General features: G+C 39.0%; 2 protein-coding genes across 2 annotated transcripts in view; one reads left to right on the plus strand and one right to left on the minus strand.

Annotated features, from left to right (window-relative positions):
• The window catches only part of LOC119547977 (protein O-mannosyl-transferase TMTC1), a 53300-nt gene that overhangs the window by 15862 nt on the left and 12581 nt on the right, over positions 1–24857 (minus strand). Inside the window, exon 3 of the mRNA XM_037855029.1 lies at positions 2824–2934. Within this exon, the coding sequence (XP_037710957.1) occupies positions 2824–2934 (111 nt within the window). The remainder of the gene's footprint in view (positions 1–2823; positions 2935–24857) is intronic.
• On the plus strand, positions 14900–16192 carry LOC119547978. The gene is made up of 3 exons (XM_037855031.1): positions 14900–15152; positions 15210–15503; positions 15559–16192. Exons 1-3 carry the CDS (start codon positions 15133–15135, stop codon positions 16172–16174), a joined length of 930 nt encoding a protein of 309 aa, XP_037710959.1. The 5' UTR covers positions 14900–15132; the 3' UTR covers positions 16175–16192.

Below are 24857 nucleotides of genomic sequence, written 5' to 3' on the forward strand. Positions count from 1 at the left end.
AAATTAAGTACGAATTAAAGCGAATTCTTTTGCATCCCAGTTTTTTTGTTTTCTTAAGATTACACCGCCAACATTATTATATCCATCGCTAAATATTCTTCTGCACCCCAGTATTTTTTGTGTTCCTAAGGTTACACCGCCAACTTTATTATATCCATCGCCAAATATCCGTAAAAAATACATAATCTTTTGATATTTAAATAAACAAAGCTAACTATTTTACAATATTTTTTATGATTACCTAAATATTTGATATTTTCAAGCTTATTTTAACCCTCTACTCCACTGTGGGGCTCACATCGGCCGCACACAAAAGTACGGACAGCCAAACAGGACTGTGGTTGGCTTTTGTTGAAGACAATATATCATAGCATCAGCACCGAATGTGGACACCACTCTTGCCTTCCGTTCTGTGCCTGCCCTCCGTTTTCCCCCAACCATTTTCCTGGCTACCCGCAACATTTGTATTTGTTGCTGCCGTTGTGCTTATGTAAAGTGAAAATTTTCGATTTTATATAGGTAGGTGTAGGTACAAAAGAAAAAAGAGCACAAAATTCTGTTACTCTGGTGGCAAACAAACACCCACTCAACCACCCATCCATCGTTTGTGAAGAGTGCCTAGCGTCCGGTGGTTGTGTGCCATCAAAATTACGTATACGTAACGTTGTTACTCCTGTTGTTGATTTTTTACAGCCGGTGTTGCTACTGTTGTTGTTGTTGTTGTCGCTGTCCTTTTAATACGGCACATAAATTATTGTAAGACTGCAGATTGGGGGATGTTTGGCAAGGTTTTCTTTTTTTGGGGAAAATGGGAATATATCAAGTTGATGGTGTGAATCGGGTGACCAATAAAAGCAGGGCCATTAAAGGTGCAAAGATACTTTTAAAATATTTTAAATTGGGAAATGTATATATGTAAATATATTTATAAAAGCTTATAAGTAATAGAGTACAGCCACCAATCACACATAATTATATCCCATTAGTTCATTTATTGGCTAACTTCTTGATCACCACAATGTATCAAAAAGTTTCCAAGCATAACTTATTAAAATCACATATCTCTCTCTTTAACAATTGCCAACAACAGGGCTTCGAGCTTCCCTTGTGCCAAAATAATTTCTTCCCCATCACCAGGCCAAGCCATTGGTCTTTTTCCAGTTGATAGGAAACAAATTGAAGGGAATTCTGCCGTTTAATAAATCATGTTTTGTCTGGCCCGGCTTGACAATAATAACTTGTGCTCGTGTGGTCACAGTGGCCATGTTGTGGGATGACCGCAGAGCATACGAAAGAACCGACCGATAGGTAGGCTCCGGCACTGAGAGAAATCTTATGAAAACCATTTTAAGTTGGGGTTTTCAAATCAATTATAAATATGTCTAAAGGTATGCAACAAAAATTAACGCTATCTTTGGGATGTTTCGCGTTTTTAAGGCTCTTTGGTTAAAAAAGAAAAAATTAAATAAAAACTAGTAACAGTTAATATCGTAATAAAAACACTTTGTAAGTTTACTCAAAATATGAGTAATTTTACATTTTATAGAAGGAAACCTTGTAAAACGATAATTTTTTTCACGAGCTTTTCTTTGTTACAGTTTTTGGAACTGGAAGTTCTGTTCTAAAATAAGTTCCAAAAACTAATTTTATTTATATTTGTATTAACTAGTAATAAAATGTAGTTGGCACTTATACAATATTTTTAAAAGCAAATAAAATATTTTATTAGTACTAAAAATTTTAATGAAAATATAATTCTTTTTAGTTCTTATTTTTTTCTGTGCATTTTTCCGACCGTTGTTCCAACTGGTGTTGGCAACTGCGTGAAAGTGACCGCAGGACCTTCCGCCCGAGCAAAAAACATAAACTGGCATACAACTTTCCGTGTGGCAAAAAGGGGAAGCTGAGTTACATAAGTTGCGTTTATTATTTGTCCGAATGTTTGTGTGTGTGGCGGTAAGTTTTGCGCTTGTTTTCTGGACAGCACAAAATAACGAGCTACATCGGAGCTGAGCACTTTGTGCATAACTTGGCCAGCCCATTCTCATTCCTATACACTCCTTTATGACCCCCCCCCCCCCCCACACACAACTCCTTCAGGACAATTGTTCGCCGGTATTGTAGTTGAAACCAGGGGCAGAACAGGAGTCACTTGTTTGCCGGAATGGTCAGAAAGCTCACCCGGGTTTGACTCCTGGATCCTGGCTGGAGAGCTAGACCATTGTTGAGGTGGTGGTGGGGGCAGGGCCTGGGCGAGTCCTTGGGGAAATTCCTGTCCATTGTACATGACTTTTGATATTTATGGGTAATTTCGTTTGCGTTTGCAGCATTTCAATGCGGCAAGGTGAGTGCGAGAAAGAAGGAGACCAAGTCCCAGCTCAGGGGCATAAATCAACATTTTGTTTTTTAATTTGCTCCATCGCCGTCGCCGTAGCCGTAGCCGTCTGATTCTGACTCTGACAATGGCACTGGATCTGGATCCCCCGCGAATATATAGTATATATCAACAATACCCAGGCGATAAGCCAGCAACTGGTCTGCTTCAAGTTTTACAATTAGGCGGGTTCCAGAATTTATGATGGTGATTTTATCAAATAAATGGCAGCACTTGGCGCACAATTAATAATAAACTTTTGTATTTTTCGGTTGCCTTCGCTTTTTTTTTATTGTTTGGCGACAAAACGTTGCCTTTGGCCATCAGCGGAAAAGCCAAGGGACCAAGGCCCAAACACTCAAACCAAGCCAAACCAGACCAGACCAAACCATTTACCTTCGTCAACCTGCTGACATATGGAATTTTTAATTCGGTTAAATTTTTCTCACCTGTCATCGTAGACAAATCCAGCGTTAAGTGTGTTTAGGTACAGGACAAAGGCGAGTGCCGTGCAGCCGGCGAGTCCTGCGTAGTCCTTGTGGGTAAGAGCCAGCGACATGCTGCAAGAGGGAGACAGACAGTGGGAAAGTGAGTCAGACAGACAGAATATAAATATATAAAAGTCGAGTGTCATAAAATATATGCTGAAATTCATTCTCGAAGACCTCATCCCCATGCCCATGCTCCTGCAGCAACGGCAAGAACAAAGCACTTAATCCTCACGGAGGCAGGTCCTCCGACTCGTCCAGATGGGCCATTTTCCATTCTCTGCGGCATTTTCGTTATGACAACATTTACATATTTTCCTTTTTTATCCTGCCAATGTTTTTGTTGTTGTTATTACTGCCGTTGCTGATGGCCTTAAGCACGATTTAATTACTTAATTTTTTTTGTTAGCAAATTCAAGGTGAGCTCTGTTGGGCGGCAATGAATTTTTAAAATTCTTTAAATAGACTTTAAAGGAATTTTGTGAGTTTTACTGATTTGGTAAGGAACTCAAAAAATGTTTGTTTTATGTTCAAAATTACAGAGGTTCACAATGGAAATATTTTTAGGAGTAATTTAATTTTAAAGAGAACTAATAAATCAACCAAAATAACAAGGTTGCTGCGAAAAAATGCATTATTCGGTCAGCCTTGAAAAATAGTGTTGCATACTTTTGGTCACCTTTATAATTGATTTGAAAACCCGAGCGATCTCTCTTCGTTCCAAGCCTAAATAACCCATTTCACTAATATTAAAAAGCGACTTGTTAATTCCCAATGATACCAGTTCATAAAGAAGTAATTACCCTTATAGATGAGATACTTATCCCAATAACCCACATAATTTTGGGCATCGAGCCCCGTACAATCAGCAATCAAAACTGTTGAATGCAAACAAACCCTAATGCACATGCCTAATGATTATTGCCGCAGTGGAATGGATAAGCTCTGACTGGACAAATATCGCCCTCATCATCCTCATCACCATCATCATCATCATCGCTGTTGTAGTTCCATTCACTGCGGTCAGCATGTCTGTTCTGGCTGAACTCGTTTGTCATGGCATTCTTCGTTTTATATTAGCCGCAGACATGTTGTGTCTACGTGGAAACCATCTATAGAGGACCTCCCTGGTCCGAAAAACCCCTTTCGAATCACCAACGCCCGTTGACGGAAATTAAATGTTACGACGACATTCTGGATCGTCCTGCCAAGCGAAACACACAACATGCAATACGGGAATACAAGCTCTGAAATGCAGAATACGGCAATGGCATTCCCATTGTTCGGGGGGAATCCCCGAACCCGACCCCGACCCCAACCCCGATCCTCCCCCGCATCCTCATCTCATCTGCTCTTGGTGGTGTTGGCCATGGCGGGGCTGTTGTCATCATCACCATCAGCGCCATTACGAATAATGAGTGTGGTCGGTGGGTTGGTGGGTGGATGGATATTCGGACCAACTGCCTTGGTCAGGGCACGAAAATTGTTATCTCGCACATTGCAGACGATTTCCGGCAGGCATTTTCCCCACGATATACACTGCGACTGCTAATGCGACTCTGATCCAGATTCGGATACGGATTGAGATTCAGATTCACATTCAGATGGCAGCGGGAGGCGGCGGGATAACGAAATTAAGTTCGCACCGTTTGCCAATGACAATGGGCTTGACCAAGGCGGCCCTCAATGCACTGAGGTAAAAAAAAGATTTTTATGCGGTTTGATTTACAACCACCATTAAAATAGGTCAACATTAATCAAGGGAAAATATAGAAAACCATTGAGGGATTTCTCTACTTACAATGACCGTGGGAAAAATGTCCTTAACATATTTTCTAAAAACTTATTGATGTTTTAACAAATATATTTGTATAATATTTTTTTTTACTCTTAAATTAAATTTTCTTCTTAATATAATTTTGTTTGTTAAAAATTTGTTTTTTTTCTTAAGAAGACAAAGGATTGTCCTACAGTGCACAGTGGGCCAGAAAGTTCATTTTTTGGCGAAAAATCTGTAATTTCTTTCCTGGGATAGTTAGAAGGATGCAGTTTTTTGCATTTATCTCTTAAAAGATTGAACTTTTCAACGAACTAAAAGTAAAATTTATTGGAATTTTATATGGTATAGATAATCCAAACCAAAATCGGAAAATTTTACATACTTTTCGGTTTTTTATTTTTAAAAAAATAACTAGAAGACGCACTCAATCCATTTTCATACACGATTAAGTATGAGAGAAAACAAATTAAAAAAAATTAACACCACTATAAAATATGATGTCGTTTGAGATTTATGAACCGTTAAAAATTGCTACTTTCGGAGGCTCCCACTTAAACGTTTATTTAATAATCGACCTAACAAAATTTTCTATTTTTTTCTTCTTGTTATCTGTTTAGATTCTTATAATCAAATTATTAGAAAAAAATTGTTTGAAAAATATTGTTTTTTAATTTGTGTAATTTTAATTTGACATTTTCTGAAGTCATCACAAAAGTATGCTATTTATTTAATTATTTATTAATTTGAGATCATAGTAAAGTTTAAAAAACTAATACTAACATAGGGGGTAGTGCTAGCTACGAGGCCTTCGACTACGTATTTATGTAAGCTACATTTATATTTTTATAATATATTTTAGTTCTTCTCCGAAGAAAGTACAAGAAATGCAGCATACCTTTGGGCATACATAAGTCCTCCCTTAAGCGCTCTGCCAGGCATTTCATCTCTGAGCTGTAATTTCCTGTTTAATAGTTTCCGCATGGAAACTATACAGATTTCGAAAGTGACATGAACGGTTAGCGTAACTTTCTGTACCAATCACATGAAATTCCACATAAACGATCAACGTGGCGCTCACAACATTTGTCAACAAAGAAAACGAAACGGATTAGATTCGCTTGCCTTTAGGCTCAGCTCGCAAGCGGTATTGAAATAGAAACTGACAGTCTGCCTATTCTAGTGATCATGATCCTTCTGTCAAATGTTGTAGGCGCCACGTTGACCGTTTATGTGGGATTTCAAGTGATTGGTAAAGAAACCAAGAGTTGAACGGACGAATAGATGGATTTTAGAGATTGTAAGTTTTACTTTTTTTACTTTAAGTTTTATAGCTTTAATGCAATTGTCATCAGAAATTCCAGCTTTAGATGCAATAAAACCAGCTACTAAAGATATATCATTGTTGTATTCAGAAAGTAAGTCCACAATTTCCCCTTTTTTTAAGTTAGGCATGGTGTGTTCGCTTCGAGTTTCGAGCACCGAATGACTGAAATTGTGAACATTTTTTAGAGAAGAGCCAACAAAGTTGATATTTCTCTTTTCGATATATCGATATAACATTCGATTGTTGGGTTTCAGAAATAAAAGAAGCGGGAATGAATGAAAAAAGTAGATTTTAGATCTAAGGCAGACTAAAATCAAATTTTGGCGCGCAAAACGTACATTAAAACCTGACGGAAAAAAAATACGGCATACTTTTAGGCATTCTTAGTAAAGCTCATCAAAATGGTTTGACTTCAAATTAAGCCATCAACTAAAACTAAAATTACTGAAAAATAAGGCAAAACCGCATCGAGTCGGCGATGAGCGATTTTAGTAAACTAATCAAAGAATTTATTTTTGATGTAATGACTTCATTCGGGGATGGCACTCAAAAGCACTCGAAAAGCAAAGTACTCATTTGCTAAAAAAAGCAGTAAAAATCAAAGAAAAAGTTTCTTTTAGGAAACAAGTAAGTCAGAAGAGCTATTTAATATTTTTTACTTGTTGAAAATAATGACTTCTAAAAGTTCTGTGAAGAAGTCGAACAGCTACATCAGCATCTTTGACTTCTAGATTTTTTTTCATTTCCATCAATATTTGATGAATTTTTAACTTTAAAAATACGGTAAAAAAAAACTACTTGCCCGAATTCTTTGAAACTTTGGCATAAATTAGTTTAATGTATTAAAAAAAAAAAAACGTATTTTTGGCCAAAAATCGGATCGGCTGGCCCAGTGTGCAGTGAATAATTCCCTGACAGTGCATCGAGGTAATTTTGTTTGCTTTTTCTGTCCGTAGCTTCGGATTTTCTCCAGCTGCAGCACCTGCACTACCCAATCTGCGGTTGTATTTCTTAAGAATTACGTTAATTAATACCATATTTTTAAATCTGAACAAAGGCCATAATGGCTTTAATTATAATATTCAATATAATAGCCCATCAAGGCATGATGACATATAAACATTCATTCAAGACCGAAAGTTCTAGGAACCAAATTAGCTTACATTCTATAAACCCTTAGGGTCTATCTCTTCTTTTTGCTATATGTTAAAGCTGATGGATTTTAGCTTTTCCCTCGTCCCACACACTTAGGGCTAAGCCCACCCACATCCTTTTCAGGAGCAAACAGTACCCATATAAAGAATCCCAATGACGTTGCTAATGAGCTCTAATAACGATAATGACGCCCACGCAAATAGTAAATATGAATACACATGCTCTAATATGGGATTCGTTTATATATACATCTTTGGAGGGGTCGGATGAATAGCCGTCATTTGCCGGGGATGATAATGGGCTCTCTGGCCCAGGGGATGCAACTGATTGGCATTGTCGAGGATGAAAGCGATAGTTTGCCGGAATATGCCTCTTAAATATAATGATTTCCACAAAAATACCAAAGTGATTTTCGATGAAAATAGCTGAATGGCTATGCAAACTCATCGGTGTTAACATTTTTGGATCCTATATATTGTACTTTAAATGGAAATGACCCTAAGGTCAAATTAGGCTGACTAAGATGGGAATCCGAATAATCTAAACAAAATAAATGTTATTGGCATGGATGTTTTAAAGCACAGGTTTTACATTTTTTTTTAACAGTGAGACTTGTATCTAATAATTTATAATTTGGTTGATAATTAATAACTATAATTTTGAGTAATTAATAATCTTTGAATAATATTATCAGAAATATTTTTATATCTCCATTTCTCTTCTTCGCTTTTATTGTTTCTTTAAAATTAGTCAACTAAAAATTCCAAACCCAAGTTCATACCATAATCACAAAAGAACAATTTAATTGAATCAGTTTAGACATAATTCAATTCAAATTAAACAAATATCCGCTACACAGGCTGCGGATTACCTTTCCACCGGCACTCTAATGACATCCCTTAAAACCCGTAATTCCCTGCCGATACTTTAAATAACCGCTTTAATTAAATTTATTGATTTTTGCATTTTAAGCTTTGCGTTTGTTGTGCCTGCAGACAGAGCTCCGGGCGGTATGGGTCCTTCGAAGTTCCGCGGCAAAGTTAACCCTGACAGACGCCGCCAGGTGTTGGGCTGAAAGTTGAGAACAAAGCGCAGACAGGACCTCCTCAAGCAGTCCAATTAATTTCGATTGTCGAAAATAAAGCGAGACAATCACAGGACGACGAGCGGCAAGTATATATTAATCAAATGGCGCCAAAGACGAGGACAGCCGGAAGGTATGGGAAAAGCAAGGAAAAGCGAGGAAAGCGAGCAAAACGAGGACATCGAGCACCCTCCAGACGTGTCCTGTCTGCTGACATGAAGAGGCCTCAAGGTCCTGACGAAAGGCTCCTCAGCTGGCGTCGCGAATTACTTTGCTAATTTTCCTGCGCCAGACGCGAGCCATCTGTCCTTGTATCTACAATGGTGTACATATCGTGACGATGTATTTCTGCTCGGTACTTGTGGAATATTTGACACATTTATTTTGGAATCTTTAAAACATGGAGCTACCCTGTCTAACATGTATATTTTAAATATTTTCGGTGTGGGTTTTGAAATCATTTATAAAAGTGCCTAAAAGTATGCAATTAATATTACTTTTAAAAATGTATCTAGACTTCTGAACTCAAAATATATGCTTGCATACTTTTCGACAGCTTTGCAAAATACTTGTAATTAAAGTAGTTTTTACTGGTAAATCTATGGATTGCTCACAGAAACACCAAGTAAGCACAGGATATCTCTTAGTCGTGACTTTTTTGTAGAACTGTATACGGGTAAGGACACGCTCGAAAAGTCAAAGTGCAATTAGCAGGATGCTCCCTTCTGTCGCTGGCTTCTTTTTATTTATCAGTGCAAATATTTATTTTCAATTTCGTATGCAAATGTCGCAGTCGAGCTTCCTCCATTAATCACAGCTGCACAGTCGGTGGCGTCGGGAGTGGGTGGAATTTGGAATGGAAAAAATAATTAGGTTGTCATGTTTACGGCGCTGAAATTAGCTGGCAGTATCGGAATGGCACATCTTTGATGTTGATCTCTCGCGCAGGGCCAAAAGAATTTGCAAAGGCGGAAATTTCCATGACTTTTCACTTTTTGCCCCATGATTTTTTTTTCAGCTTAAAAGTTGACCTTATTTCTGGCCCCAACTGGGGACAGACGGAAATTGCAGCAAAATACGAGAGTGCGAGTAGAAGAGCGCAGCACACCTTAAACCGGAAACGGAAACATTATTCCCAAAATGTCAAAAAACATAACAGAAACCCATTAGACACACTTTGTTTCTGGGTCAGCCGGCAGACTTGCAACTTCCAAAAAGTGAAAACCCAGGCAGGGAAAAAGTCGAAACTGTCTGAAGGGGAGAAGCTGAAACAAAACGAGTTGGATGGGTGGGCGGATGTACGGAAACTGACCAGGCCACTCTCCCTCTTTTTCTGCCCCGAAAAACCCGGGTCGCACGGAAATCAAGTTGTGTCAACAGCTTAAAAGCCAAAATGTAATAAGCCAGGGAAATGTAATGTAATAAAATATCAAATATAAAATGGCGTTGGTCCTGGCCGGGGGAGCATTTGTTGCCATTAAAGTTTCACTTTGAAATTGGAAGCAGAGGGCCTTGGGAAGTGGGTGGAAAAAGCGAGGTGGCAGCCAGCTGAGCATAAACAACTAAAGAAAGGCTGGGAACTGGACTTCAAAGGTACCCCTGAATTGGAATACCCTAACAAAAGTAGCCAGAGAACCTGTGTAATAATAATAAGTAATAAACCCTTTACTACAAATTTATATAAGGGTAAAATATAACATTAAAATCCCTAGTAGTTTGAAATCACTTCCAAGGGTGCCAAAAAGTATGCTACACAAAATATTGCTTAGTTTGTAGGTTTTCTTTTTATTGACTTGGGGACTTAACATACAATAGTCATTTATATTTTAACTAATAATAATAATATATTCCATTAATTTTATAGACGTTTCATAAAATCGTAACAGTACCTAAACCTACTAAAAAAAATGAGTCAAAGAATTTTTAGATACATAAATAGAACCGCTAAAAAACGATTAAAATCTGTGGCAGAGCTGTGTAATAAATAATATTGTGGCAAGCTTAAGGCCAAAGTAAATATGCTCGTGCCAAGTGCCATAAAACGGATTGCTTGCCTTGGATTTGGTGTAGCCGCAAAATATGCAATATTTTATTATTGTTGCCCCGAACAGTATGCAACACTTTATTTCAGCGCTATGCGCTTCCGTTTCGGCTTGGATTTCCTTTCTGCCCCTCGTCCTACCCCCGCGAAGCCAAAGGACCTGGCTTTCAGCAGATCTGGAACGGTTCCAAGCCTTGACTCCTTGGCGTTTGCACTTGTGTGAGTGCCAAAAAGTATGCTAGATAGTTTTTGCATGTGATTTGAATGAGCACAAACGGAAATCGCGCTGTGTTTGAAATTTTTTTTCCAGCACATGAGTGCCACTCGAAATCATTTTAAAACACTAGAAAGCTGCCTTCCGTTGGAGATTATTTCGGCTTGATAGTTTTCTTTGGCCAACTGTCTGCCGGTCTACACTTTATTAGGGAACATGAAAAAATCCACTGCATAATTTTAAGGGTGACCAAAACTAAGGAAAGGAGTTCTAAATAAACAATCAAGGTGTCTAAAAGTATGCTATAATATATTTCTTTTAAGTCTAGAAGTCCTGCTGTGTTATTGCGATCTAGCTTTTCATTGCATACCTTTAGGCATGTTTCTGAGTGATCCTGTGTCACTAACTCTTAGACAAAATCGCATAAAAATAAATTAATATTATTTAAATTTGTTTAAATTTGTCACTAGTTTTTTTGTCAGGGTATTAAATAATCCCTATAAATTCCTAGTACTAGCAACAACTTTTTCCAATTGATATGCCACATAATTGAGTTCACAAACGGAAGTTCAGCGTCGTTTTGCAGTCCTCCCATCAATGGGACATTGAACCAAACAACGAATAAATGTTTGTAAACTTTTCTCACCAGGTTTTGTATTATTTCTGGTGCTTTATTTTTTCCACGAATAAAGAGTTCAATCAACCCTTTGAAAGTTGGGCATAACAAAAAGTTGTGAATAGCCCGACTCTGTTGGCCACTCAGACTTTTTAATGACCATTCCAGCAAAACTTTCATCGAGTGCCTTGTCCGAAATTCAAATTGAAGGCTGGGAATCAATCCAAAGGGGGCGGCACATTTCTGTTTGGCGTTAATTTTATGTCTTGCAGCATGTTGCACGCAATGTAAATGCTAATTAGGAGCGGGGAAATGTCTGCAGCTGGGGAGGTATTTGCTTCTTAATTGCGTAAACCAAGCGTTTGATTGGTATTTGCACAGCAATTGACATTAAACAGTTGAATCAATAAAAAATTAAAACGGAAGTCCCACAACAATGGCAATCAAGTGCGAGTTTCGGCAAATATTTAATGTGTTTGGTGCGGTCGAAGTGTGAGGCCTTTGCTTTAACTCCCCGTCTAATGACTAACTAAACAAGCTGTTGTTCTTCCCCTGCTGCTGCTGCTGCTGCTGTCCCGATATTAAAACAACAATATTATTATTAGCACAAACAGAAAACGGTCGTTGGCCTACCCCCAATTGAAGAAGTCAAGAAACCTCAATTAGGCTGTCAATCAACACATCGAATGGAGTCAAGTTAAGCGAAGTCGCCTCCATTTGGCCGCCGACATTCCGCCAAATAATAGAGCTATTGATTTTCCACCCCCTTTAATGACGCTCATGGGGGCGTTCTCTGACAAGCCCCCGGCAGTCCTTGATCGCCTAATTAGCTGCCTGTCCGCGGAATGGATTGGCCCAGACTTCCCCTACTCCCACTTTAAAGAGCCGCTGTATCTGGAGAAACTAGATGGCAAATAATGCAAATATTATCTTACCATGACTAGGGAAAGTGTTCTAAATGGGTAAAACCATTTTTAGAGCAAGGTCATTATGATCTATCTTAAGGGGGTTTTATGGAACCCTCCTCCCCTTTATGGCATAAAAATAGCTAGGGCTTTAGATCACATATATTTTGGGGTCCTGACACTTCGAGTCAAAGTCATAGAATTTAAAAATTCGCAGCTACAGTTAGCTAAACTTGTTTCAGGAATTTTATATATTTTATATTACTCTTACCTTTATTAAATTATCTTAAGAGTAAGTGGCAAGTTATTTAGTTCGACCCAAAGTGATCCTAAATCTTTTTAGCTGTCAGTCTGTAGGTAATTCCCTATTCAACCCATAAGCTCCAATGGCCCCTTAATATTTTTTTATAAAAATATATAAATAAACTCATAAGATCTCTTGAGAATCAGCTAAGCCATTTGTTTATGTCTGCTAATTGTTAGAGGAGAAGCTCTCGACTCAGAGTGGCAAGGATTCGAATGGAAACACATTCAGTGTGGACGAGGCACTCGGGATTCGCCAGTTGATAAACGAGCGGAACTGCAAGGGACTGTCAAATCTGAGCCTTTGTTCGATTTAATTATCGGTTGTACAAAGAGCTGGGCGGAAGAAATCTTGCCAGGCTTCGAGGGCATATCCTTGTGGCATGTGGCATGTGCCTGGGATGTAACAAAAAACCAATAATGAAAGTGGAGTTGCACTGCCGGGGATGTCAGTCCCATGCAGCTTCCTCTGCCCATCTGCCGATCCCCCGCCCCATCGGCAAGGAATTTACTCCCTTTTATCGATTAGCGCTTGTAACAGCTTTTACCTATGGGAATGTGTGTGCACTCAGAAAAAAAAAGTATTTTCAAGAAAATCTGACTTGAGCGAACTGTTTAGGTTATACCTGTATTTTTCAGAACAAATATATATTGAATTGAATAGATAATACTGAATTGTCTGCCTGTTGCAATAAATCGATGGAATTTCCAGATTTCAAATAAATTGTTGCATACTTCTAGCCACCTTCACAAGTGATTTATGTGATTTCCTTTTAAAAATTCCTTATCGAAAACCAGTTTCTTTGAGTGCGTTTAAAGTGTAGACAAACAAACATGTTACTAAAACTGCTATAGCCGATGACCTCTCACCCCCGCACTTGAGGGTTAAGGCAGAGGGGGCGGGGTCAGTAGGGGGAGGTATGTAGCTACCAGAGCAAATGACGCTGCAAATGAAAGCAGGAAACGTTGCCGCATTCATTCATTTTACACACAAAAGCCATTAACCGCTTTGATTCCATTGTTTTGTTTGTCATCATCATCATCAACTGAGCAGCAAAAGCAGCAGCGCCAACAGCAACATCACTCCCAAACCGAACCAATCCAAACCCCAATTCCCGGTATACAGCCCCAAACTCCTGGCCATTTTCAATTTCCCATTCCCGCCAAGAGGTCACGGGTCACTAGAGGACAAGGGTATGGGGCGAAGTCAAGGCTGTGATTTACACGATTTGCCATTTGATTTTTAATGGACTCGGTGTCATAGATCCTGTCACTAAGTCCGAGGGAAGTGAATTCAGTTTTTAATGGCTTAAATGTAACTCAAATGTAACTCTTTTTTATATATTGATAGGAATAAATTACAATAATTAATAAAAAATGATAACAAAATTAAAAAATGTATCTCAGAAGTATTAAGAATGATAAGATCTTTAAAGAAAGGGATATGATGTTTATATTACCCATTACCAATATTAAAAATAATAATTATTTTCTCGTAATTTTCCTAAAATAAGCCACCTATTTGATACTATTTGTTAGGAATTGTGTTTTTCCAATCGAGCGTAACTCCACAAATATGTAATTTCTATTTATAATTTCTTTGGGCCTTCATCCTTATCCTCTCACCTATGACCTGGGGATATGTGCTTGTGGGGGAGTCTTAAGCCGAGCACTTTCACCCATTTGCCATTGTTGTCCCTCTTGCGCCCCAATATTATTATTATTGAAAGACTTTTGCTGAGCTGCGGGTTTTATAAAGTGCCTGCGGCATGGCTTCCGTTCGGTTTAGACCGTGGACTACTCCGTGGACCCTGTAGACCGCCTCCGTCCGTCTGGTGCTGGCAAAAAACGACTCTTGCGGAAAAATCAACATTGCACAAAAGTTTTCAACGCCCTTCGTACCGCCAATCTCCAGCACCACCCACTCATCCCCACAAAAACGCCCACCGCCCCACCATCGTCATCGTTCATTTCGCTCCCTTTGCATTGCTTTTTTGTTTTGGCTTAGCGCTGATGATGTATGCACTTTGAAAAGAGTTGTGCAAAGTGGTTTTTCGGGTTTGATGAGCTAACGTCAAGTCCTTCAGACCCCCTCCCCCCCCCCCCTTTTTCCGGCTGAGAAATATGAGTTCGGTTCGTTTTGGTGGGTGGGTGTTTGATTTCCTCGTGTCTGTGTGTTTGAACTGCACTGCTGCATAAAGTTATTAATGGACTTCAATGGGGTTTCAATTATGCAGTTTCTGCGATTTGAATTTGAATGATATTTCGATTGTTTGCTTGCGTTTGTTAGAGGATTCTGAAATTTTGATGCAACGAAATGCATTGTTTTAATTTAATCAGTGAGCTAATGGCCTTACTATGCGGACTCAGTCGTGCGGCAATTAATTGCCAAATAATTCACTTTGAAAATTAAAATGGCCACGTATTTCACAACCTTTGATATGTTAGCATCATTGCATTTTAATATAATATGCCAACTTCTTATTGGCTTTTATATTTTTGAAAGGTGAAAAAATAAATTTGAATTTAATTCAATATGAAAGAGAATAATTTTCAACAGCAATCAGATAGCAAATTTTATTCAAGCTTTGCTTTTAATTTCGGATAATTGCACTCAAATTCAATAACAAATGTTGAGCAGGAAATTTCTTTCAAAAAAAATTTAAAAAATGGAATCCTTTCATGTTGAAAATTTAAAACTCAAATTCGCGCCTTTACCAAGCTCAAAATGAGTTCAGGGCTGCATTTACATCTTTATCGACATGTTGGACTTACTTTTAAATAGATCTGGTCTCTCTAAAGTTGCAGCATATTTTTTCATAATTTGTGATTTTGTCAAGAAAAAGCGATGAAAACGGTTCGGGTGAAGTAAGTGACAGTGACAAAAGTGTCTATAGTGTAATACTAATTCCTATTGATCACCAGACCCCAATTAAAGCGCGTCAAACCGCTGCCCGTGCAGATCTCCAAGATGCCAAGACCGATGGAACCACCACAGTTGGGGAAAACTCTGTTTGGCGATATAATATATCCGATACGAAATCGAAGTCTATATGATCATAATGTTGAGGGCCCAAGGATGGAATCGACAGAGTTGGAAATGGGAACTGCCTGGGCAATGCCTTCTCCAAGGACGCCAACTGAGGAAGAGGTGCTAAAGATATATGAAGATGTGTCCATATTGGGGGACATTGAGCGTTATCTGAAGATAGTGTACAAGTAAGTTGGAAACTTAATGAAATTTTCATCATTAAATGATGTCATACCCTTGTAGACCCTTCTATTGCTTCGCTATGACTTCGAGCAAATTTAATCTCGAGGAACTGGAGCTCCTTATGAATGTCAGATTCGAACGCGATAAACAAATGGCTGTGTTTATCAATCGCTACTCGCCGATTTGCAGTCTGAAGATCTATCCCAATGGCAGCGTGTACTGCCATGGTTATAGTCGTGAGAGCACCAGAACTGGTCTATTGAAGATGATGCGAGAGTTGGGAGATATGGGCTATAATCCTCGCTGGCGCCGTCTCAAGTTCAATGTGGTCAACGCCACCTTCAGTTTGCCCTTCCATCTGAATCTCAGAAAGTTTCACTTGGAAAATCCAAGGGCTACCAAATACGATCCCGTAAAGCAGCCATTTCTCACCTACAGGATGTCGGGAACAATGGTAAAAATGGCCATATTCCCCACGGGCTATGTATTCGTATTGTTCGCTACCACTCGAGGGTTTACGAAGGTGGCCATAGCCCATATTCTGCCCATCCTCTATGGTTTAAAGGATGAGAAGCAGGAACATAGTGAACTTTACTTCAGCATGGGCGATATCGACTACAAAGTGATTTGGGAGAAGTTTTTCCAGAACAAATATGACATCTCAACTGATTGTTAAATCACCCAAATCGTAGTATATACCTTTAAGGTCAGTTATGAATGAAAGAAATATAAACTTTAATTTTTCATGACCATAAACTTTTCCCCTTTACAAGTATTAGAGCCCATAAATGTTGGGAAAACTGCTGGGAGCGCTTTAATGCCTGCTTGAAAACTTTGTCTTAAAATTAAGCCTGCTATGCTTAAGTCATTGTCTTCAACTGGGAATCCAATCCCAACAAGAGGAGTCGGTCGAAATCACACGGAAATTTACAATGTAGATTTCCAATGGCACTCCACCTGGAAATCGAATGTTTGCAGTGCCCAACCAACTGGGGGATATGGTTTCGAATGGTTATTGCGGTGGTGGTGCTACTGGTGGTGTCGGGACACCCACTAGCATAATAAAAATGACAGCGAGCATGACAAAACCAAACGAAATCGAATCGGTAGCGAAAATGTGTCAAATGGAATTCGAAACCGGTGGCTCCATCATTCTTGGTCCCGATCGCCATACAAACTCCCCAACCAGGTGGCTTCGATTTGTGCTGGCCGACATGAAAAACAATTCAGTGTCATATTTGTGTGCTGGCTTTTTCTGTTTGTTTTGTAAACGCAGCTCATCGGTGGGTTAGGTTCTGGTGAGGATGGTGTCCAGCCTTTTATCCTGTAACGTGCGGATAATTTGGAGCGCTTTTCGTTTGTCATCCCGGCCGCAGGACGTGCACACAGCCGAGTAACTCCTCTGTTTGCATTTGAATATTGGACAATGATGCTGCCCTTCTGTCTGCGGTCCTTGGGGGTACACATTAGCGAAATCGCATTTAGCATTTTCTGATTGATGGAGACTGTTCGGTTATCGCTAATGTGTCATATATGGGGGTGTAACACAAGCTTCAAGCGAAAACCAAGGGCTACCAATTTTAATTGAACACATTATTGTAATTTTTCTAACTTGATCCTGTATATATTTCCGAATTTCGGTTTTTGGCTAAAAATTTTTAGGTTAAACCCCTTTCGCTGTATTATGATTGACCGCTTAAAAAACTACCTTAATATTCATAGTACCAAAAAATTAAAAATAAGAGAAGTGGTCAGCTTAAGCTTAGGTTTCGTATACTTAATTTAAATATACATAAGTCCCAATTTGTCGACGCGGCTCATCCGCAAAACTTAATCCCCCATAAGTAAGCATACAGTTTTTGGTGGATTTGTGAGCTTAGTGCGCTTAATGAACGGACCAAAAACAGAAAACTTGGCAGCGGATTAAGAGCTTGAAATTAAAAAAATTAAAAAAAATATTTGTGCTGAAAAACAAATTAACTAAAATCTGCTCATTTGAATTCCAGGCGCAGAGCTAAAAATGCAAAAAGTAATTAATATTCTTGTGTTCGTGTGTCCATGGCAGGAAGGACTGAGGACCGAGCACCAAGGATCCCGCAGGACTCTGTGTGGTGAGTGGAGCTGGACTGCATTTTCATAATTCCAGGACAACAGCGAACAAAACGTTGGGGTGGGACAGCCGAAAGGACGAAAGAAGCGAAACGAAGCGCAGTAAATTCCGACGCACTGGAATTTATGCAGCAAATATTAACTTACTACACACACATACATACATACATGGTCCTGCCGCATAAATCCAAGTAAAGGAACGCAAAGGCAAGGACATGAAGCAGCCAAATGATCCCCAACCACCCGATTTGTGCTTGGCCAGCAGGAACTGACAACAAAACTCATTAGCAGAACCGGCGACCGTGACCGTCGCGCAAATGGGCGTGCCACTCCGCCCCCAGGGGCCACGCCCCCCGGTCAACCGCAGCCCGGGAAATCGGTGGAAAAGTCCAGAGTCGTCCGAACCAAGGGATAGAAATAGAGAGAGAGTGGCATCCACAGAAAAACGCAGCGTGCACTTCCGTTTTTGGCGGGGGGATGGCGAAAAGTTCTCGTTATTTTATTCATATTTTCACAGGCTGCACTTTATCTCACTGCGGCGGTCTTAGTTGGCGAAATTGTGTGCAACCACGAAAATCTAATAAGCGCGCAAATTTGTTGACATTGCGCAAATGTTTTTTACGGGCCTAAGAGGAGCAACTTTCGCCAGTCCATGTCCAGAAGCCCCAGAAACTGGGCGGCTCCTTCGTTAAAGATGGCTGCGCTCTGGCCTTGGGCCTTAACCCATTTCGACGCGGTGCCAGATTCTTTTTTGCGGCCCTGGCCAACTGAAAAGTTCATCTCTGCGCCAATTTTCTATTAATTACTGTGGGTAAAAGGAAAAATCCCATTTATGGGTTAATCTATCTAGCATAATGCTTCCCAAATAGCACATAATAATATGGTTAGATTATTTTATATTTACAGAGAATTCTTGACACTAATGAAGTGAAATGGCCATATCATTTTCTCGCTTTTGTATTTATTTTAGAATACATAGTATTTTATTTAATATACGTGTGATTTTTACTAATTTCTTTGTGTAATGTAATGTAATTGTGTAAACAAATATATTCAGAATAGTTTAATTTAAGTTGATATTATTATGATTAGCTGAATATGATATGGTCAATGACCATTGGTCATATATCAGATTTCTCAGTGTTGTATTTATTTAAAAAAATATTTTTTTGATATATTATATTATTATATTAGTTATAAGATATCATCTCTTTTTCACATAAATATTTTAATACATTTATATTGAGTAAATAAAAAACTGCGTTATTATAATAATATTTAACTAAATAATAGTAAATATGGCTTTGATTTCCAAAATTAAGAACTATGTAATGGCAATTGTAACCTTTTGAAATCTCAATATATTAACATCATTACATCTCTATCTCTTTTTTCTTTAAAGGCACCTTTTCCCTTTGATCTCTGAGCCATCTATTTCCCAAATTACAAATGGGTTAACAGAGCCAGAAGGAAAAACAGGAGCAAAATGAAGGCCAGGACTCAAGATCGCCAGCAAGGCAAACAGAAACTTTCTCGCATTTTTTTCTACCTTTGACAAGTCGGGCGCGATGGCGCGTAAACCTTTTGGCTTTTGCACTTTGGCAAACAGGTGAAAGAAATGCGAAAACCCGGGCAAGACCAAACAATGATGCGGAGACAAAAAGCGACTTTGCATCGACCATAAGGACCTCCGCCTTCTATCGATCCGGATGGTCCGTCAGAGGCGGCGAGACAATTTCATTAACCCCTGTGCGCCGTTTAAAGGCCAAGACAAGACTTCGCCTCCTTTGATTTTTATCGGTTGACCTCGACACGGGCGTGTCCTGCTGTCCTGCTGTCCAGGACTGTCTGACAGGATTAAATGCGAGAGCTGCCCGGGGACAGGGCGTAAAGTTTTTAATTATTTTTGTGGTTTGAAAATGCATCCTGCCATCCTGTGGGCGCCTGTCAAGGCAAAGGACACTCTGCAGGATAAGGGAGCCAACCGCAAACACCCCGACTTTTATCAGCGCCTTGCCATTGTCGTGTGTTACCCATGTTGAGCTTACTGCATTCATTTAAAAGAAAAGTGCAATAACATGTTATTTCGCCCCGGAAGACAGGACTTTTGCCGCCTCTTCTTCAGTTATTCCCGGTTTCCTGGACTCTCGGCTTCCCGGTTTTCCGGTTCGATTGTTAACGGTAAGCGGCTTTAAAACATTCTCTGCCTTATTACGTAATTACAAGCGGATGACAGGGGCGAAGGCATTCGTTGCATTGAATTATACGAAATACGCGAATAATTGGAAAAAGCACGGGAAGATATGAGCATTAAGGGCAAGGCGGAGAATCAACTGAAATCAATGAAAAATTCAGTGATTTACATTACCATCCCGACATTTTTCATTCATTATGGAAATTTATTTATTACACCCCTCGTTTTGAATAAAATCGTTTTCTCTGTCCTTGCAAAGAAAACTATTGAAAAGAAAAGAGGAATGGTGAAGTTTGCACTGGATTAATGCTGATTCTGCGGATTATTTGTCAATTTAAGTGATTGAATATTTTTTAAAGCAATACCGGAAAGAGACCTTTTCTTAAGTTAAGGAGCTTTACATATTATTAATATTTCTATATATATAACTTTTATATTTTGTATTTCCAATCCCATATTGCATATTTTTAAAGCCCGTACCGGAAAGAAACACGTTCTAAAGTTAAGGAGGTTACATAAATGTATATTTTTGTAACATTTCTAAATTTACAAAAATCTGTAATCAGTTTAATATTTTCTAGGTACTGCAAAAAGGTGGTTTATTGCTAATTCTAAAATGTAAATGATTTTATGAACTATCCTAATGCGCTTAGGCAGTAACATACTAATATTATGTGTGTAGCACTTATCGAAACTTTGCAAGTTAGCTTGTTGTTTATGCCCCAAGCTCACTTATTATGCCAGTTCTCAAGAATTGCAACTAATGCCATATTTTTCAGAGCATGACAGAGGCCGGGCCATGGATTTCTCCGGCTCAAATGCAACAAGAAAGCAGGGCAGCTATTTTTCGAGGAAATATCCGCACAAATTTTCACAATTAATATGCACTTCCTGTGCAGACGACTTGCAACCATTTCTGAATGCAGCCCCAAAAACGGCAACAACAAGTAGTGGGTGGATGGGTATGGAAGGTATGAAAGGTATACCATTCCTCAAGGAACCCCAAACCAACGCGGAGTTCACATGTGAGTTCATTGCTGCCATTAATGAATACGTGTGCAGCAATAAAGCCATTTTTTATGGTTGAAAGTCACGTGAGAAACTATTTAGTACATCTACGAACGAGGCAGGTGGAAAGTGGGTGTGCAAAGTCGGTGCAACTTTGTGCCAGGCACGGCCAGAAAAAGGCAACTTTCTTTCTTTGAACGTACTGGGTAGCTCGCTACAGGGAATCACAGCAAAAAGTGAAAATATTTTCTAGCCACTCACATGCTTTTCACAAACCAAAAACTGAGGCATTTTGTGTGCTGGCTGAATTAATTTTTGGCATTTATCAACTAAGCAAATTGAAATCGTGTCGGTCGAGTCTGGCATTCCTAACCCAGTTTATTGTTGGGCTCCTCTTGATATGTCTGTGCAGTCGAGTACTTTTTGTGGCCATATGACTTTTGCCAGGAGCAGAACCCAAGCCAATGTTGCTGAACAAGTAAATCAACGAGTTTTTGATACTTCCTCAACTTTTTATGGCACATCAGATAATTGATTTGCAAGTGGAGTGACTGGGGCGTTAATGAGTGACGCTTGCCAAAGTTTTTGAAATGTTACTGGGTTCCTTGATTAAAAAAGGAAATGTGTTTCTTTTTATAGAAACGCGGAGAATTTCGATCAAACATTTAGGAGCAGTAATGGGAAGGCTACAGAAATCACTAGGGATTTAAAATCACCTCTAAAGGTGTCTAGAAGTATGAAACTATACATTTTAACCCAAAATTTGGTCCTCCTTTTTTGATGCATTCTAATAAACACCTAAACAGTGAAGTTAAAATCCAAAAAACTATATATGTTAAATATAGATTGAACATGTGCAGCATGTAATTTGTATTCCTATGCGGTTACGTTTTTCACTTTCACTTTATTGTGTTAATATTGAACTGCAGTAACTACACTTAACACACTTGATAATATATTTATGTAAAATTGGTGGCAGAAAGAAAGAACATTTTATAAAACGCATGAGTATAGCTAAGGTCCTATATTTTAGTTCGGCTTAGTCACTGCTTCTATTTCTAAGGGGCGTAGAAAAATCTATTTTAATCCACACTTAGGCCCAACACTCGGCAATAAAAGTACCAAAACTTGTGCACTTTATGGATCTCTTACCGCAGAGAACTAGCATTACGACCTTGTGGGTGGGTGGGCAGTACGGCAATGCACCCATTAGGCCGACCGGTAAATGAGCATTGAAGCAATTCATAAAACTGCCCAAACAAAAAGCCAATTTTATTCGTCCCAGGCACGCGTAAGTGGCGGCTTTCTCCTTTCTCTTTTCTTTTACATGGCGCCATTGTAATGGGTCCGTAGTCCCGTAGTCCAGAAGTCCCGTCTCCCGAAGTCCGAAGTCCGGCGATGGTGAAAACGTGTTTACGCTTTTATTATGTAAAGAGCCGGACAAGCAGCTCCATGGCCGTAAAAAGTACCGACGCACACTTGAACTCCACAAATCTGAATCCGAGTGGAGTGTTTTAGGCGGGAGCTCACGAGTCCTGGGCCCTCGGAAGTCCTGGCTCCTGCGCCGTAACGTATGCAAAGTAATTGCGCGCATTAAATATGTTCTGTTTTTATTAACTGCGGCGGCGGTTGCTTCACTCTCTTAACGAGAAACAATTAAGAAAAACAGGCGCGTATCATAAAAATTAAAAAAAAACCCTCTAAGAAGATGGGGGAATTTCGGGAGTTGGCAGGAAAATGCGGCATACTGCAGGCAATTTTCGTCTTGTTTACATTTATTCTACCATTCAGCGTATGCAAATCCCATAAAAACTCATTTTGAGCCAATTGACTGCATTGTTGTTGTCTTTCAGTTTCTATTTTTTTTGTTTGCAGGGAGCTCTGGATTTTTTTCGTAGTCACCACTAAGCTTTTTCTAAAGGCGAAAAAACCCAGACGATGTCTCTCTATCATCATCTCTGTCTGTTCAGCGGTAATTAACTAAAATCGTGCTTTTATTTGCCAGACAACGAGTGCCGGAAAGTGAGAACAATGAAAAAATCCGTTCATTTGCGAAAATTGTTTAGCTCCGGAAGAATAACAACGAAACGGGTAACGGCAGGGAAATCGCCAATGGAAATCTAAAAATCCACTGCTGGGAAATGTAACCGTAAACGGGTGCTAATACAACTGGGGAAAACCATCGATGGCACTGGGAGAAAACTTTGGTAAAATAATTTAAATTGATATTTATTTTAAGGGTAAAAATAAAACAATTTTTTGAAAGAGATTTCAGGAGCTATGCAATCCTAAACTTAAATGTAGATGATTTATTTATGCATTATCAACTTGAATATTTTATAATTTCTAATTTTATATATAATTTATATCAATATACTGAGCATTTTTAAGGGCCATTAGGGAAACTGATTTTTTAATTGATTATCAACTTTCTTTTTTGTTTTTAAGCAGCTTTCGCGAAATCCTAACTTAAATGTAGATGTTTTATTATTGCATTATCGGTTGAAGTGTTTCGTATTTCTAATATTATATATAGTCTATAACAATTTACAGTTAATTTTTGATCCGCTAAAGCAAAATGCTATAAATATCCCTTAGGGAAACTAATTTTATTCGTGATTGTTAACTTTCTCAGTGGATTCTTTTTAAGCAACTTTCGCGAAACTCGCCATTCTCTACACAAACAGGAACGCTTGTTGGTTTTTAATTTTATAGCCAAACAATATGCTTACAGATTTCGTTTGCAGTTTTTATTAAAAATCGATTGGCACACGCTGGCAGATGCGAAACATCGAAATAGAAAAAAATACATGCACTTGAAGCGTCCATCGTTGTGCAGCGGGTTAGCAATAATACCAGTTTGGCTTGTGGCTTTGCAACTTGCCCATATATGGATATACATATATATATATAAAATGGGATCCTTTGCCCAGCGATGAACTATTGCAATTCGAGTTCGTGAGAGTAGCAAATAGGATATACCAATGCCCAGTCCGCATGTGTGTATCAATATAAATGTTTGTGCTCAAATTAATCAAGGAGTCTCTATGAATGGAGGAATTTGTGGATATATATGGTGAGGAAACTGTAATTAAAGTGGTAGGATTGCAGCAGGACTATTGGTATTAATAACAGGAGATGGTCAATTTTGAGCTCAGCTCTTATTAAATAATTATTGAAAATTATTTAGCAAGGCGATTATCTATTAAATGCCTTATAACCTTGACATTCTTAGAAATAATTTTATTTTGATTAAAGCATATGCTGTTGGCACAAGTGCAAAATTGCTTGATTTATTATCACAATTTGAATTCAACAGAAACCATTACTTTAAGGCTATTTTCGAGTACTTTTCACAGAATTATCGACCGACTTGAGATATATTCTCCGTTGTTGCTTGAACATTCCACTCGGCACGCATTTCCCCCACTATTATATATATTTTTCTTTCTGGGTGTATACATATGTACATATACTTATATACGGATATGCACCAGCCACAGCAGATTACCAAAGTCGCAGCTAACATATTTTTCCCAAAAAAAAAGAAAAAAGAAAAGGGATAGTATAGGAAAAGCTGTTGGAAAAGGAGTATGAAAAAATGGGAAACTGTTGCAAGTGTGCTAAAGTTTCATGCTTCATTGGATGCCGACGCCGGGGACCTTTTTCCCCACTACCCGATCTCCTTGGAGCCCGTTTTCTTGGCGGCAACATCGAGGCACGCGCTCTCCAAGAACAATCAAATTTGCAACGAGCTTCTCCGGGTGTAATATTCCGGCCAGCCAGTCAGTCAGACATGTGGCCGTGCTCCTCCTTCGCATCCTGGCTGCACCACATGCAATAATGTGGTGCTGTCGGGGTGGCACTTTCATAATCGAAAGAAAGCCAAAAACCGATGCAGGTTCCGGCATTCTCCCAGGGGCCTTCGAGCCCATTAAAGCCCTAAACGAGGGCATACGAAATTTAAAAGGCAAACTCCCCCGACCGCCATTGTCTGCGAGAAGAGGAAGAGACTCAAGCACACATATGCTTAACGCTTACTTTTTGG

This window comes from Drosophila subpulchrella, chromosome 2L, assembly GCF_014743375.2.
Source record: "Drosophila subpulchrella strain 33 F10 #4 breed RU33 chromosome 2L, RU_Dsub_v1.1 Primary Assembly, whole genome shotgun sequence".
NCBI classification, from domain to species: Eukaryota; Metazoa; Arthropoda; class Insecta; order Diptera; family Drosophilidae; genus Drosophila; species Drosophila subpulchrella.

Bases quoted from the DNA above. Each gene is read 5' to 3' on its own strand.
- LOC119547978 (XM_037855031.1), top strand. From the start codon at position 15,133: ATGAAAACGGTTCGGGTGAA. The intron at 15,153-15,209 runs GTAAGTGACAGT...ATTGATCACCAG, and splicing joins ATGAAAACGGTTCGGGTGAA to ACCCCAATTAAAGCGCGTCA. The intron at 15,504-15,558 runs GTAAGTTGGAAA...ATACCCTTGTAG, and splicing joins TATCTGAAGATAGTGTACAA to ACCCTTCTATTGCTTCGCTA.